At 47.1% G+C, this 24,126-nt stretch overlaps 1 protein-coding gene across 1 annotated transcript in view; it reads right to left on the reverse strand.

Annotated features, from left to right (window-relative positions):
- Positions 1–2,743: 2,743 nt before the first annotated feature.
- The window catches only part of LOC147689523 (glutamate carboxypeptidase 2-like), a 583,351-nt gene continuing 561,968 nt past the window's right edge, over positions 2,744–24,126 (reverse strand). The window contains exon 18 of the mRNA XM_086936912.1: positions 2,744–4,087. Within this exon, the coding sequence (XP_086793038.1) occupies positions 3,976–4,087 (112 nt within the window). The 3' untranslated portion in view covers positions 2,744–3,975. The remainder of the gene's footprint in view (positions 4,088–24,126) is intronic.

The following is a 24,126-nucleotide window of genomic DNA, read 5'->3' on the forward strand; positions in this document are numbered from 1 at the left end:
GGTCTTAATTTCCTTAATATGCTCAACTGATGCTTCTCTCCTTTGGTTGCAGTACTGATGCAATCTGCATGTTCAGGTCCTTGTCAATTGTAATTTCCAGAGATCTTGCAGAGTCTATAATGTGAGGGGAGCAGTTGAGGGCAGTTAGATGCTTCATCCGTAGATCAATCTTGAGTTTGTGGTTCGGTGGGATAATGCTATCTTTTGCGGGGCTACATTGTTTGTTTCTCATTGGTGTCTTCTGAGGTGTGCGGCGGTGTTTCTCTTTGGTGTGCTTTTGCACTTGTTGAGTTGTTTGTTTGTCTTTTGTGTCTGTGTTGTTTCGCGTTGCTATCTTTTGAGGTGTGTAACATTGTTTGTGTCTCATTCTTGTCTCCTTAGGTGTCCTGGTTTGTTTGTTTCTTATTGATGTCTCATGTAGTGTGCTTTGTTAGTTGTTTTGTTTGTTGTTTTTCATCCATATCTACATTGTTTTTTTCACATTGGTGCCTGTGTTGTTTTTCATTGTTCTCTTCTGAGAAGTCCTGCATGGTCCGTTCCTCAGTGAGGTATCCTGCAGTTTGCTGCTATGTTTGTTTCTCATAAATGTCTACATTGTTTGTTTCTCATTCTTGTTTCCCGAGGGGTCCTGGATTGGTTTTGTCTCATTGGTGTCGTGTGTAGTGTTCTTTGTTAGTTGTTTTGTTCGTTGTTTTTCATCCATATCTACATTGTTTGATTGACATTGGTGTCTGTGTTGTTTTTCTTTGTTCTCTTCTGAGCGGTTCTGCATAGTTTATTTCTCGGTGAGGTCTCCTGAAGTTTGCTGATATATTTGTTTCTCATAAATGTTTACATTGGTTTTTTCTCATTATTGTCTTCTGAGGTGTCCTGGGTTGTTTGTGTCTCATTGGTATCTCATGTAGTGTGCTTTGTCAGTTGTTTTGTTGGTTGTTTTTCATCCATATCTACATTGTTTGTTTCACATTGGTGTCTGTTTTGTTTCTCAATATTGTCTTCTGTGGAGTACTGTGTGGCTTATTTTTCAGTGAGGTCTCCTAAGGATTGCTGATATGTTTGTTTCTTTCAAATGTCTATATTATTTATTTCTCATTCTTGTCTCCTGAGGTGTCCTGGGTTGTTTGTGTGTCATCTGTGTCTCACAAAGTGTGCTTTGTTAGATGTTTCTCTTTATATCTACCTTGTTTATTTCACAATATCTACATTATTTGTTTCTCAGTGGTGCCTGTATTGTTTGTCATTGTTCTCTTCTGAGGAGCCCCGTGCTGTTTGTTTCTCAGTGAGGTCTCCTGAAGTTTGCTGATATGTTTGTTTCTCATGAATGTTCACATTGCTTATTTCTCATTATTGTCTTCTGGGATGTCCTGGGTTGCTTGTGTCTTGTGTACTGTGCTTTGTTAGTTGTTTTCTTAGTTGTTTTTCATCAATATCTACATTATTTGTACATTATTTGTACATTATTTCATACCCGTCAATAAGAGAATCACTTTCCGACTGCTAACCCACGCACACAAATCACTCTACGACATCGGACGAGAATGCCTCAACTCAAGACTGTCCTTCTACACCCCCTCCCGCCAACTACGCTCCTCCAGCCAAGCCCTCGCCACTGTACCTCGCATCAACAAGACCACCATGGGAGGCAGATCCTTCTCTTACCTGGCTGCTAAAACATGGAACTCTCTCCCCACTCACCTTCGCCTTACCCAGAACCACCTAGCTTTCAGAAAGCAACTTAAAACGTGGATATTTGACAAGTAATCCTCCTGCCCCTCCTTAGCGCCTTGAGACCCTCTGGGTATGTAGTGCGCTATATAAATTCTCTGACTTGACTTGACTTGACTTGACTTGTGTTGTTTCTCATTGTTCTCTTCTGAAGAGCCCTGAGGTTTTTTTTTCAGTGAGGTCTCCTGAAGTTTGCTGATATTTTTTTATCCTCATAAATGTCTACATTTTTTGTTTCTCATTCTTGTTTCCTGAGGTGTTCTGGGTTGTTTGCTTGTCATTTGTGTCTCATGTAGTGTGCTTTGTTAGATGCTTCTGATCATATCTACCTTGTTTGTTTCACAATATCTACATTGTTTGTTTCACATTGGTGTCTGTGTTGTTTGTCATTGTTCTCCTCTGAGTAGTCCTGTGTTGTTTGTTTCTCGGGTAGGTCTCCTGAAGTTTGTTTATATGTTTGTTTCTCATAAATGTCGACATTGCTTGTTTCTCATTATTGTCTTCTGGGATGTCCTAGGTTGTTTGTGTCTCATGTACTGTGCTTTGTTAGTTGTTTTTAATCCATATCTTCATTGTTTGCTTTACACTGGTGTTTGTGCTGCTTCTCATTGTTCTCTTCTGAAGAGTCTTGCGTTGTTTGTTTCTAAGTGAGGTCTCCTGAAGTTTGCTGATATTTTTGTTTTTCATAAATGTATATATTGCTTGTTTCTCATTATTGTCTTCTGAGGTCTCCTGGGTTGTTTGTGTCTCATTGGCGTCTCATGTAGTGTGCTTTGATAGTTGTTTTGTTAGTTGTTTCTCATTCAAATTGACATTGTTTGTTTCACATTGGTGTATGTGTTGTTTCTCATTGTTCTCTTCCAAGGAGTCCTGCATTGCTTGTTTCTCGGAGAGGTCTCTTGAAGTTTGCTGATATGTTTTTTTCTCATAAATGTCTACATTGCTTGATTCTCATTCTTGTCTTCTTGGGCATCCTGAGTTGTTTGTCTCATTACTGTCTCATGTAGTGTTCTTTATTGGTAGTTTTGTTAGGTGGTTTTCATCAATATCACATTGTTCGGTTCACATTGGTTTCTGTGTTTTTTCTCATTGTTCTCTTCTGAGCGGTCCTTCGTTGTTTATTTCTAGGTGAGGTCTCCTGAAGTTTGCTGATATGTTTGTTTCTCATAAATGTCTACATTGCTTTTTTCTCCTTATTATCTTCTGAGGTGTCCTTGGTTATTTTTGTCTCATTGGTATCTCGTGTGGTGTGCTTTGTCAGTTGTTTTGTTAGTTGTGTTTGTTTCACATTGGTATCTGTGTTGTTTCTCATTATTGTTTTCTGTGGAGTCCTGCATGGATTATTTCTCGGTGAAGACTCCTAAAGTTTGCTGATATGTTTTTTTTCTCATAAATGTCTACATTGCTTGTTTGAGATTCTCCAAAAGGGAATTGGTGCGCCGCACTCCCTGGTAAAGATTCATTGAACTATATGGTAAGACGTTAGATAGATTTGTTAATTTAGTTGGAGCTGGTGTGTAAATCCTCCTAAATATGTGGATAGGAAAACTGTGAAAACAGGTGCCGTCCCCGGACGGAGAAGCGTCCCCCAATCGCACTCAGTTGTGAAGTGATTAATAAATTCATACAAACTTGTTTGTTGAATCTTATTTTGAAAATTCTTTATTAATATTTTCTTTATCAATGTTCTGTTCTTGGATTCATTGGATTTTACTTTCAATATTGAACGGATGTTACTGAGGAAGTAAAATCCAATGAATCCAAGAACAGAACAATGAAAAAGAATATTTAAATAAAGAATTTTCAAAATAAGATTCAACAAACAAGTTTGTATGAATTTATTGAACACTTAACTGAGTGCGATTGGGAGACGCTTCCCCATCTGGGGACGGAGCTTGTTTTCCTATGTTGCTTGTTTCTCATTCTTGTCTTCTGAGGTGTCCTGAGTTGTTTGCGTCTCATTGGTGTCTCATGAAGTGTGTTTTGTTGTTTCTCATCAAAATCTACATTGTTTGCTTCTGTTGCATGTTCCTGATCAGTGTCTTCTAAGATGGACTACATGATGTGGTTAATCAATCAATCATGATTTTTAAAGCACAGCAAATCACCCCTGATGGTCTGAAGGTGCTGGTGGTCCATGACTGACATTTGTCCAGTCTATAATCCTCCAATGTCACTTGTATCTCGCAAGGTGCTAGCCGCAGATTGGATGGTGAAGATGATGATGGAAATCTGCTTCTTCACTTGATCCTAGCGCGCCGTCTGCTGCACATCATTCTCGATGTCAAAGAGTGCGGCAGCCAGCCCCGGGAAGCTGGAGGCGGCATAGTTGTTGTGCTGGTTAGGAGCGTAAATGATGTGTCTGGAGAAAGCAATAAAGTGTAAAAGAGACACAGAAGATTAGCATGTGACAGAGTGAGAGCGTCACATACCTAAGGTGCCAGTGGGGGCACAAGGAGTCAACCACAATTACAACATGAAAAAAAAATAAGAGAGGCACATAAATGGGGATATCTGAACAAAGTCATTGGGATAATCCACAAAACAGCAAAATCACGATGACAGAGTCATTTGTTCTTTGTATATTCTTAGTTTCTTTTATTCGTTTCATGGCACTACACATGAAAATTGTGATGAGGATTTTTTCCCCAACACTAGGATACCCCCAGCGTGGGATTACCCAGCCAGATCACACCCTGAAGAAGCCCGAATTGAGGGCGAAACGCGTTGGCTGTTTTGTAAAAAGTGCATGTGTGGTGCCAAGAAACAATTAAAAGAAACTAAGAATATACATAATTTTGTTTTTCATGTTGTGATATTAAAAACCATTAATGATGGCTGGTTCTGTGAGGTTGACAATATTTGGAGATTGAAAAGGAAACCAGCATTGGTTTCAAGAACTTTAAAAACACAGGTAGTGGTGCGGCAGCATATATACCCTGGCACCAATAATCATTTGGTCTGTCAACAACAATCACACTGTACCAGCAGGACACAAAGCTCAGTCACCCACAAAATATTGGGAGAACTAACCAGGCAATTCACACACCGTCAGGCAACAACTCCTCCATGTAAAACAACTCAGAAACCAAAAAACTACCAATCCATTCTACCCATTCATACCGTCCTGGGAATTCATGCAACCAACAGATGAGAGAGCCAAGGCTTTGCATAGCTGAGGACCAACAATGCCGGTAATCTGCAGAACCTATGGATAACAAGCCCAACAAGTCAAACCACCCCTCAGCAAATACCACTCCTGACTAAAAACCTCAGAATACCAGCAATGGCAAGTTGTTCAATCGAAGAGCAACCAGCATCCTATCAATCAATAGAAAACAAGTAATAGCACATTTGGTGCACCACACGCTTATGAAACCTACGGATGAGAACACTACCGACCCATGGAACTCAATGCAAAGAACGCACTGAAGAAAACAACACAGGCACTATAAAAATATTGCTGAAAAAAATCATCAACAAAAATCACTCTCATAACCGGCAGACAAAAGTCATACCATATAAAAAAAACATACCACCAAGTAGTATACACTACATCAGCACCTCACCGAGGGGTACAGTCCCACCACTTCATAAAACTCTGGAACAACAGCCAATGTATTCAACCAGGCCAAGAACCCAGCACAACTATCAAGCAGTTCTTATACCCAAAGCCAACAACCCTGTTCATGCATAGAAATACAGACAAACAACAACACCAGAGTCCTAGGAGTGACAACCTCACAAACTCATAGAATCAATGCACAATATTCAAGAGCAGTAACCTACCAGCCCCTATCTCCAGGGCTGACATAACTGTACATTTATACAACCAAGACACAACATAGACAATGTTGTGACCCATCCAGGACTCATAATACACCCAAGAACAACAGACTCCTCAGTCGGTAGCACTCAGGAGAACATTGCATTGGAGTTTTGTATTTTACAGACTCACAACAATTGGCCAGATATATTCCAGAGATCTTGCCGGCGGACACAGCACCAGTTGACATGTTTCTCTATTTTTAATTGTGGAAGAATGAGGTGTGCCTGATTTAGCCATAGATTGAGCTGCTGCAGAACTCCCTCATTTAACATCATATGGATAATAATTCAATAATGAATCCATGCAAACAAGAGGCATCAACCCCACCAAGTGACAGAATCAGTGGGAGCATCTGTGCTTGTTCCTAAACCCGGGGCACCGACCCTCTGCTTCATAAGGTCCAGCCACAGCAAAGCTCCTGTTTGAGAAACATGAATAAAACCCTCATCACAGAGTAATTCAACGCACACAGCCCGTGACAACCAGCTTGATTCTGGTCCAGGGAAGTCATGGCTTGGCAGTTCGGGCTGGACTGTTCCAATGAGGCACAGGGTCAAGGCTTATTTGCATATGGCCTTGTCTGAACTGGGGTGGTGTGGAGTGCAATAAAACAATGGATTTAGGCCCAGATCTCTGTACTTGGTTGAATGTTTCCTATGTGGTAATGGGGTGTCTTATTATGTTCTAGCAAATGAAGTGGGGGTGGCAGTCAAGAATGGGGGGAGTGCTTGTGAAGAGTGTTGGTGTTCAGCAAGTGTGTGATTGGGTGGGCTGTGGTGTAAATGGCTGGGAAGTGGGTGTGGGAGGTGTTGTGGAAGTGTGTGGGTGGGCTGTGGTGATGGGTGGCTGGGACGTGGGTATAGGAAGTGTGCCTGGGTCCAAGGTGTTATCGGAGGGCAGTTTTCTTCTATGTGGTGATGGGGTGTCTTATTATGTACTAGCAAATGACCCTGTGCCTCATGGGAACAGTCCAGCCGAACTGCCAAGCCATGTCTTCCCTGGACCGGAATCAAGCATCCTAGGACCGGTTTCTGGCTATCAGCCGTCTTCAGCCAGGATAGCTTGACTCCAGTAGTGTGGAGAGCACGGGACTCACGTCTGAGCATACCCGTCTCACTCGGGGTGACAAATGCAAAAACAACAGTTGATGGACAGAATGCAGAACAATGTCATACATTCACCCCAGTACAGAGATCTGGACCTAAATCCATTGTGTTTTTGCTCCACACACCACCCCAGTTCAGACATGGTCATATGCAAATCAGCCTTGACCGTGAGCCTCATGGGAACAGTCCAGCCCGAACTGCCAAGGCATGTCTTCCCTGGACCGGAATCAAGCATCCTGGGACCAGTTTCTCGCTATCAGCCATCTTAAGCCAGGATAGCTTGACTCCAGTGACGTGGAGAGCACGGGACTCACGTCTGAGCATACCTGTCTCACTCGGGGTGACAAATGTAAAAACAACAGTTGATGGACAGGATGCAGAACAATGTCATACATTCACCCCAGTACAGAGATCTAGACCTAAATCCATCGTTTTTTTGCTCCACACACCACCCCAGTTCAGACATGGCCATATGCAAATCAGCCTTGACCCTGTGCCTCATGGGAACAGTCCAGCCCGAACTGCCAAGCCATGTCTTCCCTGGCCCGGAATCAAGCATTCTAGGACTGCTTTCTAGCTATCAGCCATCTTCAGCTAGGATAGCTTGACTCCAGTGGGGTGGAGAGCACGGGACTCACGTCTGAGCATACCCGTGTCACTTGGGGTGACAAATGCAAAAACAACAGTTGATGGACAGAATGCAGAACAATGTCATACATTCACCCCAGTACAGAGATCTGGGCCTAAATCCATCGTTTTTTTGCTCCCCACACCACCCCAGTTCAGACATGGCCATATGCAAATCAGCCCTGACCCTGTGCCTCATGGGAACAGTCCAGCCCGAACTGCCAAGCCATGTCTTCCCTGGACCGGAATCAAGCATCCTAGGACTGGTTTCTGGCTATCAGCCGTCTTCAGCCAGAATAGCTTGAGTCCAGTGGTGTGCAGAGCACGGGACTCACGTCTGAGCATACCCATCTCACTCGGGGTGACAACTGCAAAAACAACAGTTGATGGACAGAATGCAGAACAGTGTCATACATTCACACCTGTACAGAGATCTGGGCCTAAATCCATCGTTTCTTTGCTCCCAACACCACCCCAGTTCAGACTTGGCTCTCCACACCACTGGAGTCAAGCTATCCTGGCTGACGACGGCTGATAGCCAGAAACCGGTCCTAGGATGCTTGATTCCGGTCTTGGGAAGACATGGCTTGGCAGTTCGGGCTGGACTGTTCCCATGAGGCACAGGGTCAAGGCTGATTTGCATATGGCCATGTCTGAACTGGGGTGGTGTGGAGTGCAAAAAAAAGATGGATTTAGGCCCAGATCTCTGTACTGGGGTGAATGTATGGCATTGTTCTGCATTCTGTCCATCAACTGTTGTTTTTGCATTCGTCACCCTTACATGTAAAGGCACAGACTCCACTGATGTTCACCCACAGTGGCCTCCACTGGGCCAGATCTCAGCATAAAGGGCTTGAACGTCCCTGTACAGGACATGACTACATACAACCCTACACCAACTCTCCCCACACCGGGACCTCAGCCACCCTCTCTCTCCACAGATATGACTTCAATCAATCAATCATTCAGTCATGGTACTGACTGGGGCACGCGACCTAAGGAGGGTCTTCTGGCGATAGCCTGGCTACCATCTGGGAATAGGTCATTTTTTGCCCCGTTCTAGAGTCTGCAGAGGATCACAAGTGTCTTGAGCTGTGATTCAGTCACTGAAGAAGCTGCCTCCTCTGGGTCTATTAATGGCCCTTGCCATGTACATCGATCCTTTCCCTTGGCTCTGAAGGGTCCTGGAGGGGGGAAGGGGTGATAGGGTTAGTAGAGGCTGGGGCCAGGTTTGGGGTAGGGTTCCTTGCCTGAGAGTCGGTGCAGGGCTCTGACCTGTGACCTTGTGTTTTCAGACATCCCTTGCAGTTGCTGTTCCACCCTTGTAGTAGCCAGGCTCCAGGCTTTAGTTGCCCTGTTGCACCCCTCAACCCAACATTCACCTACGACTGGACTCTTCCGTCAGGAGTTCTCTGTGCTCAAAGCCAAGCCTAGGAAAAGCCAGACTCCTGCTTTACTTGTGGCACAGGGGCTCTGCTTGGTTACTGAAAGACTGGGCAGACTCAGGGGGTCCGGCTGACACTACTCCAGGAATTCCCAACACCCTGCTGGACTCCCCCCATGAAAAGACACCCCAAAGATGTTTGATGCTGCCTGATGCTTCATCCTCCTGCTCCCCCTGTGTGAGATGGGACTGAGAAGTCTCAAGAGTGGACACTTGACTGGACTTGTCTTAAAACTCATCTTCGATGGATTTTTCAGCTTACAGAAGTGGCCTTCTACAGATCAGGGTGGCTCTCGATGCTGTCCTGGCTTTCACGAGTCAGCGCCAGTTGTAGGGTCAGAAAGCGGCTCTTTCGTAATTCCCAAAAGACTCACTAAGGGGCATATCATCAACAATCAGCGATAAATATCGGCAAGCTCGCTTAGCGCGATTTTGATTAACAGCGGCTGTCGCCGGATTTGATCGCCGAGATATTGCATTATTTACAACGATTATCTCCACGGCACTGAAAAATCCGGCGATAGTGGCTAAAGGCTGGTTTATCGTTGTGAATCCAGAGAAAAAACCTGCAGCGATTGGGGAATCCTTAGAAATAGGGAGATATGTATTTAGCCGTACAATCCACCTCCCATGTAAAAGATAGTGAAGTCAGGATTTTATTAGACTTAAAATACCAGGGATAACAGCAGTAAACGTAACTTTTAATATCGGTATGGGTGTCCTGGGCGGGCTTGAAAATACTGCAAAGGACAGATAGCAATATATTTAATGTTGTCTCTCTTGGGAACGCCCACTTTGCATCTCAGTAGAGATGCGATGCAAGGCATAAGGAAAACCGGTGCTGAGACAAGGAAACACGCGCTAGCCTTTCTTTGCTAATAGTGCTATGCCATTATTGCCGCTTTTCGGCCGAGGACGGCCGCTAATGCAGCGATAATGGGCTTGACAATATGCCCCTGGTTCTAGATGGCAGACTGATCATGTCCTCAGTAGAGTCCATGAGTGGCACAACATTCGTTAAATCTTAGTGGGTGTAGTGTGTAGTCTCGGATGAAAGACACAGTGGGAGTCATGGGATGAGGGGTACAGACTTTGTATATGTTGTCGTTATCATACTGGCGAAGAATTTTACTGTAATGATGAGAAAACCAAAAGACATTAATCTAACCCTAAAAATGTGGTACTTGGCATGGCTGTGTATACAGCAGGCCTTCAGGCACTACATGTCCTCGCCTATGCTTCAATCGACCTTGGATAATCTCTCAAACATCTACCAATAGGAATTGAGGATTAGAGGTCGATCCTTTCGGTACCTCAATGCAAAGCCCGGAGCCACTCCCAGCCAATCTCACATCACTTCTCATCTTGTCTTCAGGAAAAAACTTAAAACTTTATCATAACTATGTCACACCTTTTCTCAGACCAATCTTTTCTATGTGCTGCTTTTGCAGGCCATCGATTCAGAACACCCCTTCAGCGCACAGTGCGATCAATAAACCTCTCAATAAATCAATTGATCGATAAATCAATCAATCATCCACACCTCAAAAATCAGCTACAAGGAATCAACTACAGTACCCCTCACACACAGTGCATCGGCCATAGCTCTGACTACCAAGAAGGAATGAGCCACACCCCTTACCACTTACCCCATTTCATGAATAGAGAACACCTCTTACCACCTACCCCCTTTCACACACAGAGGATACCCCTCACCACCTACCCCATTTCACGAATAGAGGACATCCCTTCCATCTATCGCATTTCACACACAGAGGACACCCCTTACTACCTGCCTCATTACACGCATAGAAGACATATTTTACCACCTACCCTACTTCACGCATAGAGGAGATCCCTTACCACCTACCCCATTTTTGCATAGAGGACACCACTTACCACCTATTCCATTTCACACACAGAGGACACCCCTTATCAGCTACCCTATTTTACGCACAGAGAACAACCCTTACCACCTACCCCATTCCACACACAGAGGACACACCTTACCAGCAACCCCATTTCACACATAGAGGATGCCCCTTACCACCCACCCAATTTCACACCCAGAGGACACCTCTTACGACCTACCCCATTTCACACACAGAGGACACCCCTTACCACAAACGTCATTTCAGGCACAGAGAACACCCGTTACCACCTACCTTACTTCAGGCACAGAGGACACCCCTTACCACCTTACCCACTTTCCACAGAGAGGATGCCCCTTATCACCTATCCTATTTCGCACACAAAGGTCACCTTTTATCACCTACTGCATTTCATGCACAGAGAACACCCCTTACCACCTATTCAACTTCACGCGCACAGGAACCTCTTACCACCTACCCTATTTCACACATAGACGACACCCCTTATCACCGACCTCATCTTAGGCACAGAGAACACCCCTTACCACCTATCCAACTTCACGCGCACAGGAACCTCTTACCACCTACCCTATTTCACACATAGAGGACACCCCTTATCACCGACCTCATCTTAGGCACAGAGAACACCCCCTTACCACCTACCCCATTTCATGCACAGAGGGCAAATCTTACCACAAACCCCATTTAAAACACAAAGGACACCATTTACCACCAATCTCATTTTATGCATAGGGGACACTCCTTACCACATACCCAATTTCACACACAGAAGACACCCCTTACCACCTTACCCACTTCACGCACAGAGGATGCCCCTTATCACCTATCCTATTTCACACACAAAGGACACCTATTATCCCCTATCCCATTTCATGCATAGAGAACATCCCTTACCACCTATCTAACTTCACACACACAGGAACCTCTTACCACAAACCCCATTTCACACATAGAGGACACCTCTTACCACCTACTCAATTTCACACACAGAGGACACCCCTTACCACTAATCTCATTTCATGCATAGAGGACAACCCTTACCACCTATCCAAATTCCCACACACAGGAACCTCTTACCACAAACCACCTTACCCATTTCATACATAGGGGATGCCCCTAATCACATACCCTATTTCACACACAAAGGACACCTATTATCACCTACCCTATTTCACACATAGAGGACACCCCTTACCAACTACTCTATTTCACACATTTAGGACACCCTTTACCACCGACTCCATTTCACACATAGAGGACACCCTTAATCACAAACTCATTTTAGGCACAGAGAACACCCCTTCCACCGACCCCATTCATGCTTAGAGGACACCTCACACCACCTACCCAATTTGACACATCAAGAACACCCATTACTAACCCTGGGCGAAGCACTACGCTACGCTCGCGGAGTTTGCGAAGGTTGCGCAACTTCGCACTATGCGAGCTGCATGTAGCACAGTGCGAACACGCGTAGTGCAGCGGTCATTTTTTGCTTGTTCGCGGTCCTCAACGTCATGTTCGCGACCGCGAGCAAGCAAAATGACATCCCGTCGAGATTCTCAACGCGGGGAGGTCAGGTTTCTCATTGTGAGTGGTTGCGCATGCTCGCGACCGCTCTCAATGAGAAACTACCAGTTTGCGTTGAGAAAGCTGCTGCTCAAGTAATAATCTACTCGAGCAGCAGAAAACTACAGCTCGCACTGTGCAAGATGCCGTTTTCAATGATTGCACAGTGCCGGATGCTTGTCCGCACTGTGTAATCATTGAAAACGCATCTTGCACAGTGCGAATATGCTACTATGCAGCTTGCGTAGTGCTACGTGAAGTTCGCGTAGTGCGAATTGCACTTCGCGTAGCTTCGCGTAGCGCTACTTTGCGAACTACGCCCACCCCTGGCCATTACCACTTAGCCCACTGGAAACATCTTACCTCCTTACCACCTAATCCACCTCCCACATAGAGAACACACCCCTTGTCAGGCACCACATTGCATGCATAGAGGAAACCTCTTACCACCTAACACATTTCACACATAGAGAATACCCCTTACCAGCGACTCCATTCCATGCATAAAGGAATCCCTCTATCCCCTACCCCATTTCACATATAGATTGCACCTATTAACACCTACCCCATGTCATGCTTGGAGTACACCCATCATCACCTACCCTATTTTGTGCATACAGGACACCTCGTACTATCTACCCCATTTCACACATAGAGGACACCCCTTTCCAACTATTGCTTTTCACACACTGAGGACACCACTTACCATCTACCCCATTTCACCCACAGAGGGCACCTCTTACCACCTATCCCATTCCATGCATAGAGGACACACCTTGCCACCAACCCAATTTCACACATAGAGGCAACTCTTGAATGAAACCTACCCCATTTCATTAATAGAGGACACCCCTTACCACCAACCCCATTTCACATATAGAGAACACCCCTTATTACCTATCCCATTTAACACACAGAGGACACCCCGTGCCTCTTGCCTATTTCACGAATAGAGGACACCCATTACGACCTATCCCATTTCACACGCAGAGGAGACCCCTTATCACCTACCCCATTTCACATACAGAGGAGACTCCTTACCACCTACCCCATTTCACACACAGAGGACAACTCTTACCACCAATCCCATTTCACAGACCGAGGAAACCTAGTACCACCAACCCCATTTAACGCATAGAGGATGCCCCTTACCACCTACCCCATTTCACGCACAGAGGACATCTCTTACCACCTACCACATTTCACACTTAGAGGACACCGCATACCACCTACCCCATTTTACCCACAGAGGACACTGCATACCACCTACCCCATGTCACACTTAGAGGACACCCCTTACTAGCATCCCCATTTCACACACAGAGGATACTTTTTAACTTCTATCTAATTTCAAACACAGAGGACACCGCTTACCACCTACCTCATTTCACAAAAAGAAGACACCCCTTACCACCTTACCCACTTCACGCATAGAGGATGCCCCATATCACCTACCCTATTTCACACACAAAGGACACCTATTATCCCCTATCCCATTTCATGCATAGAGAACATCCCTTACCACCTTCCTAACTTCACGCACACAGGAACCTCTTACCACAAACCCCATTTCACACATAGAGGACACCTCTTACCACCTACTCCATTTCACACACAGAGGACACCCCTTACCACCAATCTCATTTCATGCATAGAGGACAACCCTTACCACCTATCCAAATTCCCACAAACAGGAACCTTTTACCACAAACCTCATTTCACACATAGAGGACACCTCTTACCACCTTAGCCATTTCATGCATAGAGGATGCCCCTAATCACATACCCTATTTCACACACAAAGGACACCTATTATCACCTACCCTATTTCACAAATAGAAGACACCCGTTACCACCAACCCTATTTCACACATAGGGGACACTCCTTACCACCTACCCCATTTCAGGCATAGAGGGTACCATTGCCACATACCCCATTTCTCACATAAAGGACACCCATTACCACCTACCCCATTTCCTGAATAGAGGATACCCTTTACCACCTATCCCATTTCACGCATAGAGAACACCCTTTACCACATACCCCATTTCTCCCAAGGAGGAAACTCATTACCACCTACCCCATTTCCTAAATAGAGGACACCCCTTATAACCTATCCCATTTCATGCATAGGGGACATCCCTTACCCTGTACCCAATTTCACAAACAGAGGACACCCCTTACTACCTACCCCATTTCACACATAGATGTCACACCTTACCACCTACTCCATTTCATGGATAGAGGGCACCCATTATCACCTATCCATTTTCACATACAGACAAACCTCACACCACCTTCCCATTTCACACATAGAAGACACCCTTTTACACCTGCCCTATTTCAAAGGACACCTTTGATCACCTATCCCATTTCACAGACAGAGGACACCCCTTACCACCTACCCCATTTCACACAGAGGACACCCCTTATCACGACCTCATTTTAGGCACAGAGAACACATCTTACCACAAACCCCATTTCACACATAGAGGACACCTCTTACCACCTACCCCATTTTACATACAGAGGACACCCCTTACCAACAATCTAATTTCATGCATAGAGGACAACCCTTTCCACCTACCCAATTTCACACATAAAGGGCACCCCTTATCACTGACCTCATGTTAGGCACAGAAAACACCCCTTCCACCAACCACATTTCACGCATAAAGGACACCTCATATACCTACCCAATTTGACACATCAAGAACACCCATTACCACCTACCCGAATGCACACATAGAGGAAGCCAATTACCTCCTATCCCACTTCACACCTAGAGAACACACCGCTTGTCGCGTGACCCATTCCATGCATAGAGGAAACCTCTTAGCACCTGCCACAGTTTACAGATAGATATTTACAACAAGGGGTGGTGAGGGACAGAGTCTCTGAATTAAGCAGAAAGCTCTCACCCAGTCAAGAGATCAGGGCTAGATCCAACACCGTTTTTTAGCTCACTGCACCATCCCAGTTTCAGAACCTGGCTGTATGCAAATTAGTCTGTTCCTGTCCCAGTGCATGATGGGAACAGGGCAAACCAAACTACAAAAGCCAATTCTTACACTGGGAAGGAAACAAGCTCCCGGGGACCGGTTTCTGGCATTACAGCCGTCTTCGGCCCGGTTTGCTTGAATCCTGATGGTGCAATGAGCAAGGGTCTCACATCTGAGAATACCCTTCCACGCTTAGGGTGGACAAAAATATTTACAACAAGGGGTGGTGAGGGACAGAGTCTCTGAATTAAGCAGAAAGCTCTCACCCAGTCAAGAGGTCAGGGCTAGATCCAACACCGTTTTTTAGCTCACTGCACCATCCCAGTTTCAGAACCTGGCTGTATGCAAATTAGTCTGTTCCTGTCCCAGTGCATGATGGGAACAGGGCAAACCAAACTACAAAAGCCAATTCTTACACTGGGAAGGAAACAAGCTCCCGGGGACCGGTTTCTGGCATTACAGCCGTCTTCGGCCCGGTTTGCTTGAATCCTGATGGTGCAATGAGCAAGGGTCTCACATCTGAGAATACCCTTCCACGCTTAGGGTGGACAAAAATATTTACAACAAGGGGTGGTGAGGGACAGAGTCTCTGAATTAAGCAGAAAGCTCTCACCCAGTCAAGAGATCAGGGCTAGATCCAACACCGTTTTTTAGCTCACTGCACCATCCCAGTTTCAGAACCTGGCTGTATGCAAATTAGTCTGTTCCTGTCCCAGTGCATGATGGGAACAGGGCAAACCAAACTACAAAAGCCAATTCTTACACTGGGAAGGAAACAAGCTCCCGGGGACCGGTTTCTGGCATTACAGCCGTCTTCGGCCCGGTTTGCTTGAATCCTGATGGTGCAATGAGCAAGGGTCTCACATCTGAGAATACCCTTCCACGCTTAGGGTGGACAAAAATATTTACAACAAGGGGTGGTGAGGGACAGAGTCTCTGAATTAAGCAGAAAGCTCTCACCCAGTCAAGAGATCAGGGCTAGATCCAACACCGTTTTTTAGCTCACTGCACCATCCCAGTTTCAGAACCTGGCTGTATGCAAATTAGTCTGTTCCTGTCCCAGTGCATGATGGGAACAGGGCAAACCAAACTACAAAAGCCAATTCTTACGCTGGGAAGGAAACAAGCTCCCGGGGACCGGTTTCTGGCATTACAGCCGTCTTCGGCCCGGTTTGCTTGAATCCTGATGGTGCAACGAGCAAGGGTCTCACATCTGAGAATACCCTTCCACGCTTAGGGTGGACAAAAATATTTACAACAAGGGGTGGTGAGGGACAGAGTCTCTGAATTAAGCAGAAAGCTCTCACCCAGTCAAGAGATCAGGGCTAGATCCAACACCGTTTTTTAGCTCACTGCACCATCCCAGTTTCAGAACCTGGCTGTATGCAAATTAGTCTGTTCCTGTCCCAGTGTATGATGGGAACAGGGCAAACCAAACTACAAAAGCCAATTCTTACACTGGGAAGGAAACAAGCTCCCGGGGACCGGTTTCTGGCATTACAGCCGTCTTCGGCCCGGTTTGCTTGAATCCTGATGGTGCAATGAGCAAGGGTCTCACATCTGAGAATACCCTTCCACGCTTAGGGTGGACAAAAATATTTACAACAAGGGGTGGTGAGGGACAGAGTCTCTGAATTAAGCAGAAAGCTCTCACCCAGTCAAGAGATCAGGGCTAGATCCAACACCGTTTTTTAGCTCACTGCACCATCCCAGTTTCAGAACCTGGCTGTATGCAAATTAGTCTGTTCCTGTCCCAGTGCATGATGGGAACAGGGCAAACCAAACTACAAAAGCCAATTCTTACACTGGGAAGGAAACAAGCTCCCGGGGACCGGTTTCTGGCATTACAGCTGTCTTCGGCCCGGTTTGCTTGAATCCTGATGGTGCAATGAGCAAGGGTCTCACATCTGAGAATACCCTTCCACGCTTAGGGTGGACAAAAATATTTACAACAAGGGGTGGTGAGGGACAGAGTCTCTGAATTAAGCAGAAAGCTCTCACCCAGTCAAGAGATCAGGGCTAGATCCAACACCGTTTTTTAGCTCACTGCACCATCCCAGTTTCAGAACCTGGCTGTATGCAAATTAGTCTGTTCCTGTCCCAGTGCATGATGGGAACAGGGCAAACCAAACTACAAAAGCCAATTCTTTTTACAGATAGAGCACACCCCTTATCAGTGACCCCATTCAATGCATAAAGGAATACCTTACCCCATACCCCATTTCACATATAGATGGCACCTTTTACCACCTACCCCATTTCACGCTTGGAGTACACCCATCACTACGTACCCTATTTTGTGTATACAGGACAACTCTTACCACCTGCCTCATTTCACACATAGAGTACACCTCTTTCCCAAGTATTGTTTTGCACACACTGAGGACACCTCTTACCACCTTCCCCATTTAATGCATGGAGAACATCTCTTACCACCTATCCCATTCCATGCATAGAGGACACCACTTACCACCAACCCAATTTCACACAAAGAGAAAACTCTTGCCACCTACCCCATTTTATGAATAGAGGACACCCTTTACCACCAACCTCATTTCACGGATTGAGAACACACCTTACCACCTACCCCATTTCCTAAATAGAGGACACCCCTTATAACTTATCCCATTTCATGCATAGAGGAGACCCCTTACCCCCTACCCAATTTCACAAACAGAGGACACCCCTTACTACCTACCCCATTTCATGCATAGAGAACACCCATTACCACCTACCCCATTTCATGCATAGAGGACACCCCTAACTTCTACCCTATACCACACATAGATTCCACACCTCACCACCTACTACATTTCATGCATAGAGGACACCCATTACTACCTAACTCATTTAACGCATAAAGGGCATACATTATCACCTGCCCCATTTCCCACATAAAAGACACCAATTACCACCGACTCCATTTCCTGAGTAGAGGACACCCCTTACCACCTATCCCATTTTAAGCATAGAGGACACCCCTTACCACCTACCCCATTTCACAGACAGGACACCCCTTACCACCTACCCCATTTCATGCATAGAGAACACCCATTACCACCTACTTGATTTCATGCATATAGGACACCCCTTACAACCTACGCCATTTCACACATAGAGGTCACCCCTTACCACCTACTCCATTTCATGGATAGAGGGCACCCATTATCACCTATCTATTTTCAGATACAGAGAAACCTCACACCACCTACCCCATTTCGCGCATAGAAGACACCCTTTTACACCTGCCCTATTTCAAACACAAAGGACACCTCTTATTAACTACCTCATTTCAAACATAGAGGACACCCCTTAATACCTATTCCATTTCTCACACAAAGGACACCTTTTATCACCTATCCCATTTCACAGACAGAGGACACCCCTTACCACCAACCCCATTTCACACATAGAGGACACCCCTTATCACAACCTCATTTTAGGCACAGAGAACACATCTTACCACAAACCCCATTTCACATATAGAGGACACCTGTTACCACCTACCCCATTTTACATACAGAGGACACCCCTTACCACCAATCTAATTTCATGCATAGAGGACAACCCTTTTCACCTACCCAATTTCACACATAGAGGACACCCCTTATCACTGACCTCATGTTAGGCACAGAAAACACCCCTTCCACCAACCACATTTCACGCATAAAGGACACCTCACACCAGCTACCCAATTTGACACATCAAGAACACCCATTACCACCTACCCAAATGCACACATAGCGGAAACCAATTACCTCCTATCCCACTTCACACCTAGAGAACACACCCCTTATCACGCACCCCATTCCACGCATAGAGGAAACCTCTTACCACCTACCACAGTTTACAGATAGAGAACACCCCTTACCAGCGACCCCATTCAATGCATAAAGTAATCCCCTTACCCCTACCTCATTTCACATATAGATGGCACCTTTTACCACCTACCCCATTTCACGCTTGGAGTACACCCATCACTACGTACCCTATTTTGTGTATACAGGATAACTCTTACCGCCTGCCCCATTTCGCACAGAGTACACCTCTTTCCAACTATTGTTTTGCACACACTGAGGACACCACTTACCACATACACCATTCCACCCACAGAATACACCTCTTACCACCTACCCCATTTAATGCATGGAGGACATCTCTTACCACCTATCCCATTCCATGCATAGAGGACACCACTTACCACCAACCCAATTTTACACAAAGAGAAAACTCTTGCCACCTACTCATTTTATGAATAGAGGACACCCTTTACCACCAACCTCATTTCACGGATAGAAAACACACCTTATCACCTACCCCATTTAACACACAGAAAACACCCCATGCCACCTGTCCATTTCACGAATAGAGGACACCCATTACCACCTACTCGATTTCATGCATATAGGACACCCCTTACAACCTACGCCATTTCACACATAGAGGTCACCCCTTACCACCTACTCCATTTCATGGATAGAGGGCACCCATTATCACCTATCCTTTTTCAGATACAGAGAAACCTCACACCACCTACCCCATTTCACGCATAGAAGACACCCTTTTACACCTGCCCTATTTCAAACACAAAGGACAAAGAGTACACCCATCACTACGTACCCTATTTTGTGTATACAGGATAACTCTTACCGCCTGCCCCATTTCGCACAGAGTACACCTCTTTCCAACTATTGTTTTGCACACACTGAGGACACCACTTACCATCGCACGCCAACACAACCTCAACATCATCTCCTACGCCGACGACACCCAGCTGATCCTCTCCCTGACCAACGACCCCGCCGCCGCCAGAGCCAACCTTCACGAAGGGATGAAAGACGTAGCCGAGTGGATGACGACCAGCCGCCTGAAACTGAACTCAGACAAGACGGAAGTCCTCATCCTGGGCTCCTCGCCCTCCGCCTGGGACGACTCCTGGTGGCCCCCTGCGCTCGTCACCGCACCCAAACCGACAGACCACGCACGCAACCTGGGCTTCATCCTGGACTCCTCCCTCTCCATGACCAGACAAGTCAACGCCGTCTCCTCGTCGTGCTTCAACATCCTGCGCATGTTACGGAAGATCTTCCGGTGGATCCCCACCGAGACCAGGAAGACGGTCACCCAGGCCCTCGTCACCAGCCGACTGGACTACGGCAACGCCCTCTACGCCGGAACCACCGCCAAGCTCCAGAAGAGACTCCAGCAGATCCAGAACACCTCAGCCAGACTCATCCTCGACATCCCACGACACAGCCACATCTCCGGACATCTGAGAGACCTGCATTGGCTCCCCGTCAACAAAAGAATCACCTTCTGTCTCCTCACCCACGCACACAAAGCCCTACACGATCAAGGCCCGAGCTACCTCAACAACCGCATCAACTTCTACGCTCCCAAACGCCACCTCCGATCAGCCAGTCACGCCCTCGCCGCCGTCCCCCGCATCTGAAGAACGACAACAGGAGGAAGGTCCTTCGCCTACCTGGCCGCCAAGACCTGGAACTCCCTCCCGACCGACCTGCGCCTGACCCAAGACCACCTCTCCTTCAGGAAGAAGCTCAAGACCTGGCTGTTCGAGCAGTAGCAGCACCCCCCCCTAGCGCCTTGAGACCCTCTGGGTAAGTAGAGCGCTCTATAAATGTCTTTGATTGATTGATTGATTGACTTACCACATACACCATTCCACCCACAGAGTACACCTCTTACCACCTACCCCATTTAATGCATGGAGGACATCTCTTACCACCTATCCCATTCCATGCATAGAGGACACCACTTACCACCAACCCAAGTTTACACAAAGAGAAAACTCTTGCCACCTACTCATGTTATGAATAGAGGACACCCTTTACCACCAACCTCATTTCACGGATAGAGAACACACCTTATCACCTACCCCATTTAACACACAGAAGACATCCCATGCCACCTGTCCATTTTACGAATAGAGGACACCCATTACGACCTATCCCATTTCACACACCGATCCCATTTCCCAGACCGAGGATGCCCTTTACCACCTACCCCATTTCACGCACAGAGGACACCTCTTACCACACCTACCACATTTCACACTTAGAGGTCACCGCATACCACTTACCATATTTCACCCACAGAGGAACCGCATACCACCTACCCCATGTCACACTTAGAGGATACCCCTTACCAGCAACCCCATTTCACACACAGAGGACACTTTTTAACCCCTATCTCATTTCACACACAGAGGATACCCCTCACCACCTACCACATTTCAAAAACAAAGACACCCCTTACCACATACCCCATTTCACAAATAGAAGACTCCCCTTACCACCTACCCTATATCACACATAGTTGACACTCATTACCACCTACCCCATTTCACGCATAGAGGGCACCCATTACCACCTACCCCATTTCACGCATAGAGGACCCCCATTACCACCTACCCCATTTCCTGAATTGAGGACACCCCTTACCACCTATCCCATTTCAAGCATAGAGGACACGCCTTACCACATACCCCATTTCTCGCAAGGAGGACACCCATTACCACCTACCCCATTTTCTAAATAGAGAACACCCCTTACCACCTACCCCATTTCATGCATAGAGAACACCCAATACCACCTACCAGATTTCATTCATAGAGGACACCCCTTGCCTTCTACACCATTTCACACATAGATGACACCCCTTACCACCTACTACATTTCATGCATATAGCACATCCCTTACCACCTACGCCATTTCACATATAGAGGACACTCCTTACCACCTACCCCATTTCATGCATAGAGGGCACCCCTTACCAACTATCCAATTTCACACACAGAGAAACCTCACACCACCTACCCCGTTTCACGCCTAGAAGACACCCTTTACCACCTGCCCTATTTCACACACAAAGGGCATCTCTTATTACTTACCCTATTTCAAGCATAGAGGACACCCATTACCACCTATCCCATTTCACACACAAAGGACACCTTTCATCACCTATCCCATTTCACAGACAGAGAACACCCCTTACCACCTACCCCAATTAACACAAAAAGGGCAGTACAAAAGCTCCAAAAGTCTCAAAATATGGAAGTCCGCATCCTTTTGCAGTTAGAAAGCATCCTCTGGTAGGGACTGAGTGACCGTTGCACTGCAGAATGTCATTTATGATTGTACGCCTTGCCCACAAGAAGGACCTTCCGCTTTTTTTTTTTACCCATCCCCTCCCACCATCCCGCTACCTTACCATGTCGGCCAACAGCCCAAGACATCCCCAACCAGCAGAGCGCCTGTAGCCCTTGTAAAGAAAAACTCAGAGGGCGAGTGTCTCAACCAAGTTCAATATCCGAGGCCCCTGGCCGACCCCTCAGTCCAGAACATGAGATGCTCTACCATGTGCCATGGCCTGCAGCCGAGCCCCAAAAGCAGAGAGTACGTCCAGGGAACTCAAACAGGGCCCCTCCATCAGTGCATCTGAAGAATACGATCAGATAGGTCTCAGGGTCACCCTCCCCCCCTACTCCCCTCCAGGACCTCCAGCAATTCAACGGCCCCACACACAGCACCAACCCAGGAGGATCAAAGTCAAGAGCACCAATATACATTACGTGTCAGCCCAGCGCAACCGGCTCCACCACTTCACCCCAGGTCCGGCGACGCCAAAAGGCTGCGAGTCCCTCTCCTGCTCATCGGGTGCTGGCTTTCCTGCCGTCGCTGCATCCCCCCAGTATATCCCACGGACGACGCTGGAGACCGGGGCGCCGCATCCTCCAGCCACCCCCTCGCTCTGGGCTCTGTTGCGGATGTCCGTGCTCCTCTAGCCAGGCATGCTCCTCCTCCGGGAGGTGAAGAAGAAAGATTTCCCCTCCGCTAAGATCTTGAGCCGTGCCGGGAAGAACATCATGTATTTAATTCCACTCTCTCTGAGCACTCTTTTGACGCCGTCGTAGGAACGCCGCTCGTGCTGGACCTTAAGTGTAAAGTCCGGAAAGAACCGGATAGTGGCGTTGTCAACGCGTAGGTCTCCATGCTGGTGGGCCGCCTGCAGAATGGCATCCCTGTCTCTGTAATTGAGTATTCGCACGATGATGGTGCGTGATGGGGCCGCGGCGGCAGAACCGGCGCCCTATGCGCCCGCTCGATGACAAAGAATTTAGACAGTCTCTTGGGTTGCAGGCGGTTAAGAATGAGATCCTCCAGCAGGAGGTCCACACTGGCCCCCTCCATTTTCTCCGGTGCGCCAACCACCCGCAGGTTGTTGCGGCGGGCCCTCCCTTCCTGGTACTCCAACCGCGCCACCATCTGCCTTTGTTGGTGCGTGAGCTGCTGGACCTGCTCCTGTAGCTGCTTGGTAGTACCCTGGAGTTCCGTGATGGCCGCTGTGTTTTGCGTGGCCTTTTCCGACGTTTTGTTCAGATCCGCCCTTTGGAGCGTCAGTTCAATAGACATTTTATCTATCTTAGATTCCAGGGTGGTGCCCAAGGATTGTATGGCCTGCATTATGGAGGATAGCGAAGGTTCATGGAGTTCCTCCGTAGTCCCGGGGTGAGTCACGGCTCCTGCCCCCTGTTCCGCCGTGTAATTGTCCATGGTGTTCGATTGCGTCAAGCTGGACTTCTTATTTCTCATGGCTATGCGTAGCGGTGGGGCCCCGGTCCTCCGTCTACACCTCACGTCTCTCGGGGAATGCAGGGGCGAGCTCCCCAGATCCGCGCAACTTCCACAAAGGCGTGCCGTCCATGTAGTGGACCAGCCGCCTGTCAGGGACCTCACACCACTTCCACTGACCTGGGTCCCGTGGCCGTCCTCTGCCGCGGGGCAGTTGGCACCAGATCCCCACCGCCACTCCCCTCAGTGACTGTTGGGCCCCTCCTACTCGCTTTTTCTTGGGCCGCCAATGGAATGTGGACACAGCTCTCTGCCCCTTTGGAGGCACCACGTGGC

The sequence above is a fragment of the Lissotriton vulgaris genome, chromosome 9, assembly GCF_964263255.1.
Source record: "Lissotriton vulgaris chromosome 9, aLisVul1.2, whole genome shotgun sequence".
Taxonomy (NCBI): Eukaryota; Metazoa; Chordata; class Amphibia; order Caudata; family Salamandridae; genus Lissotriton; species Lissotriton vulgaris.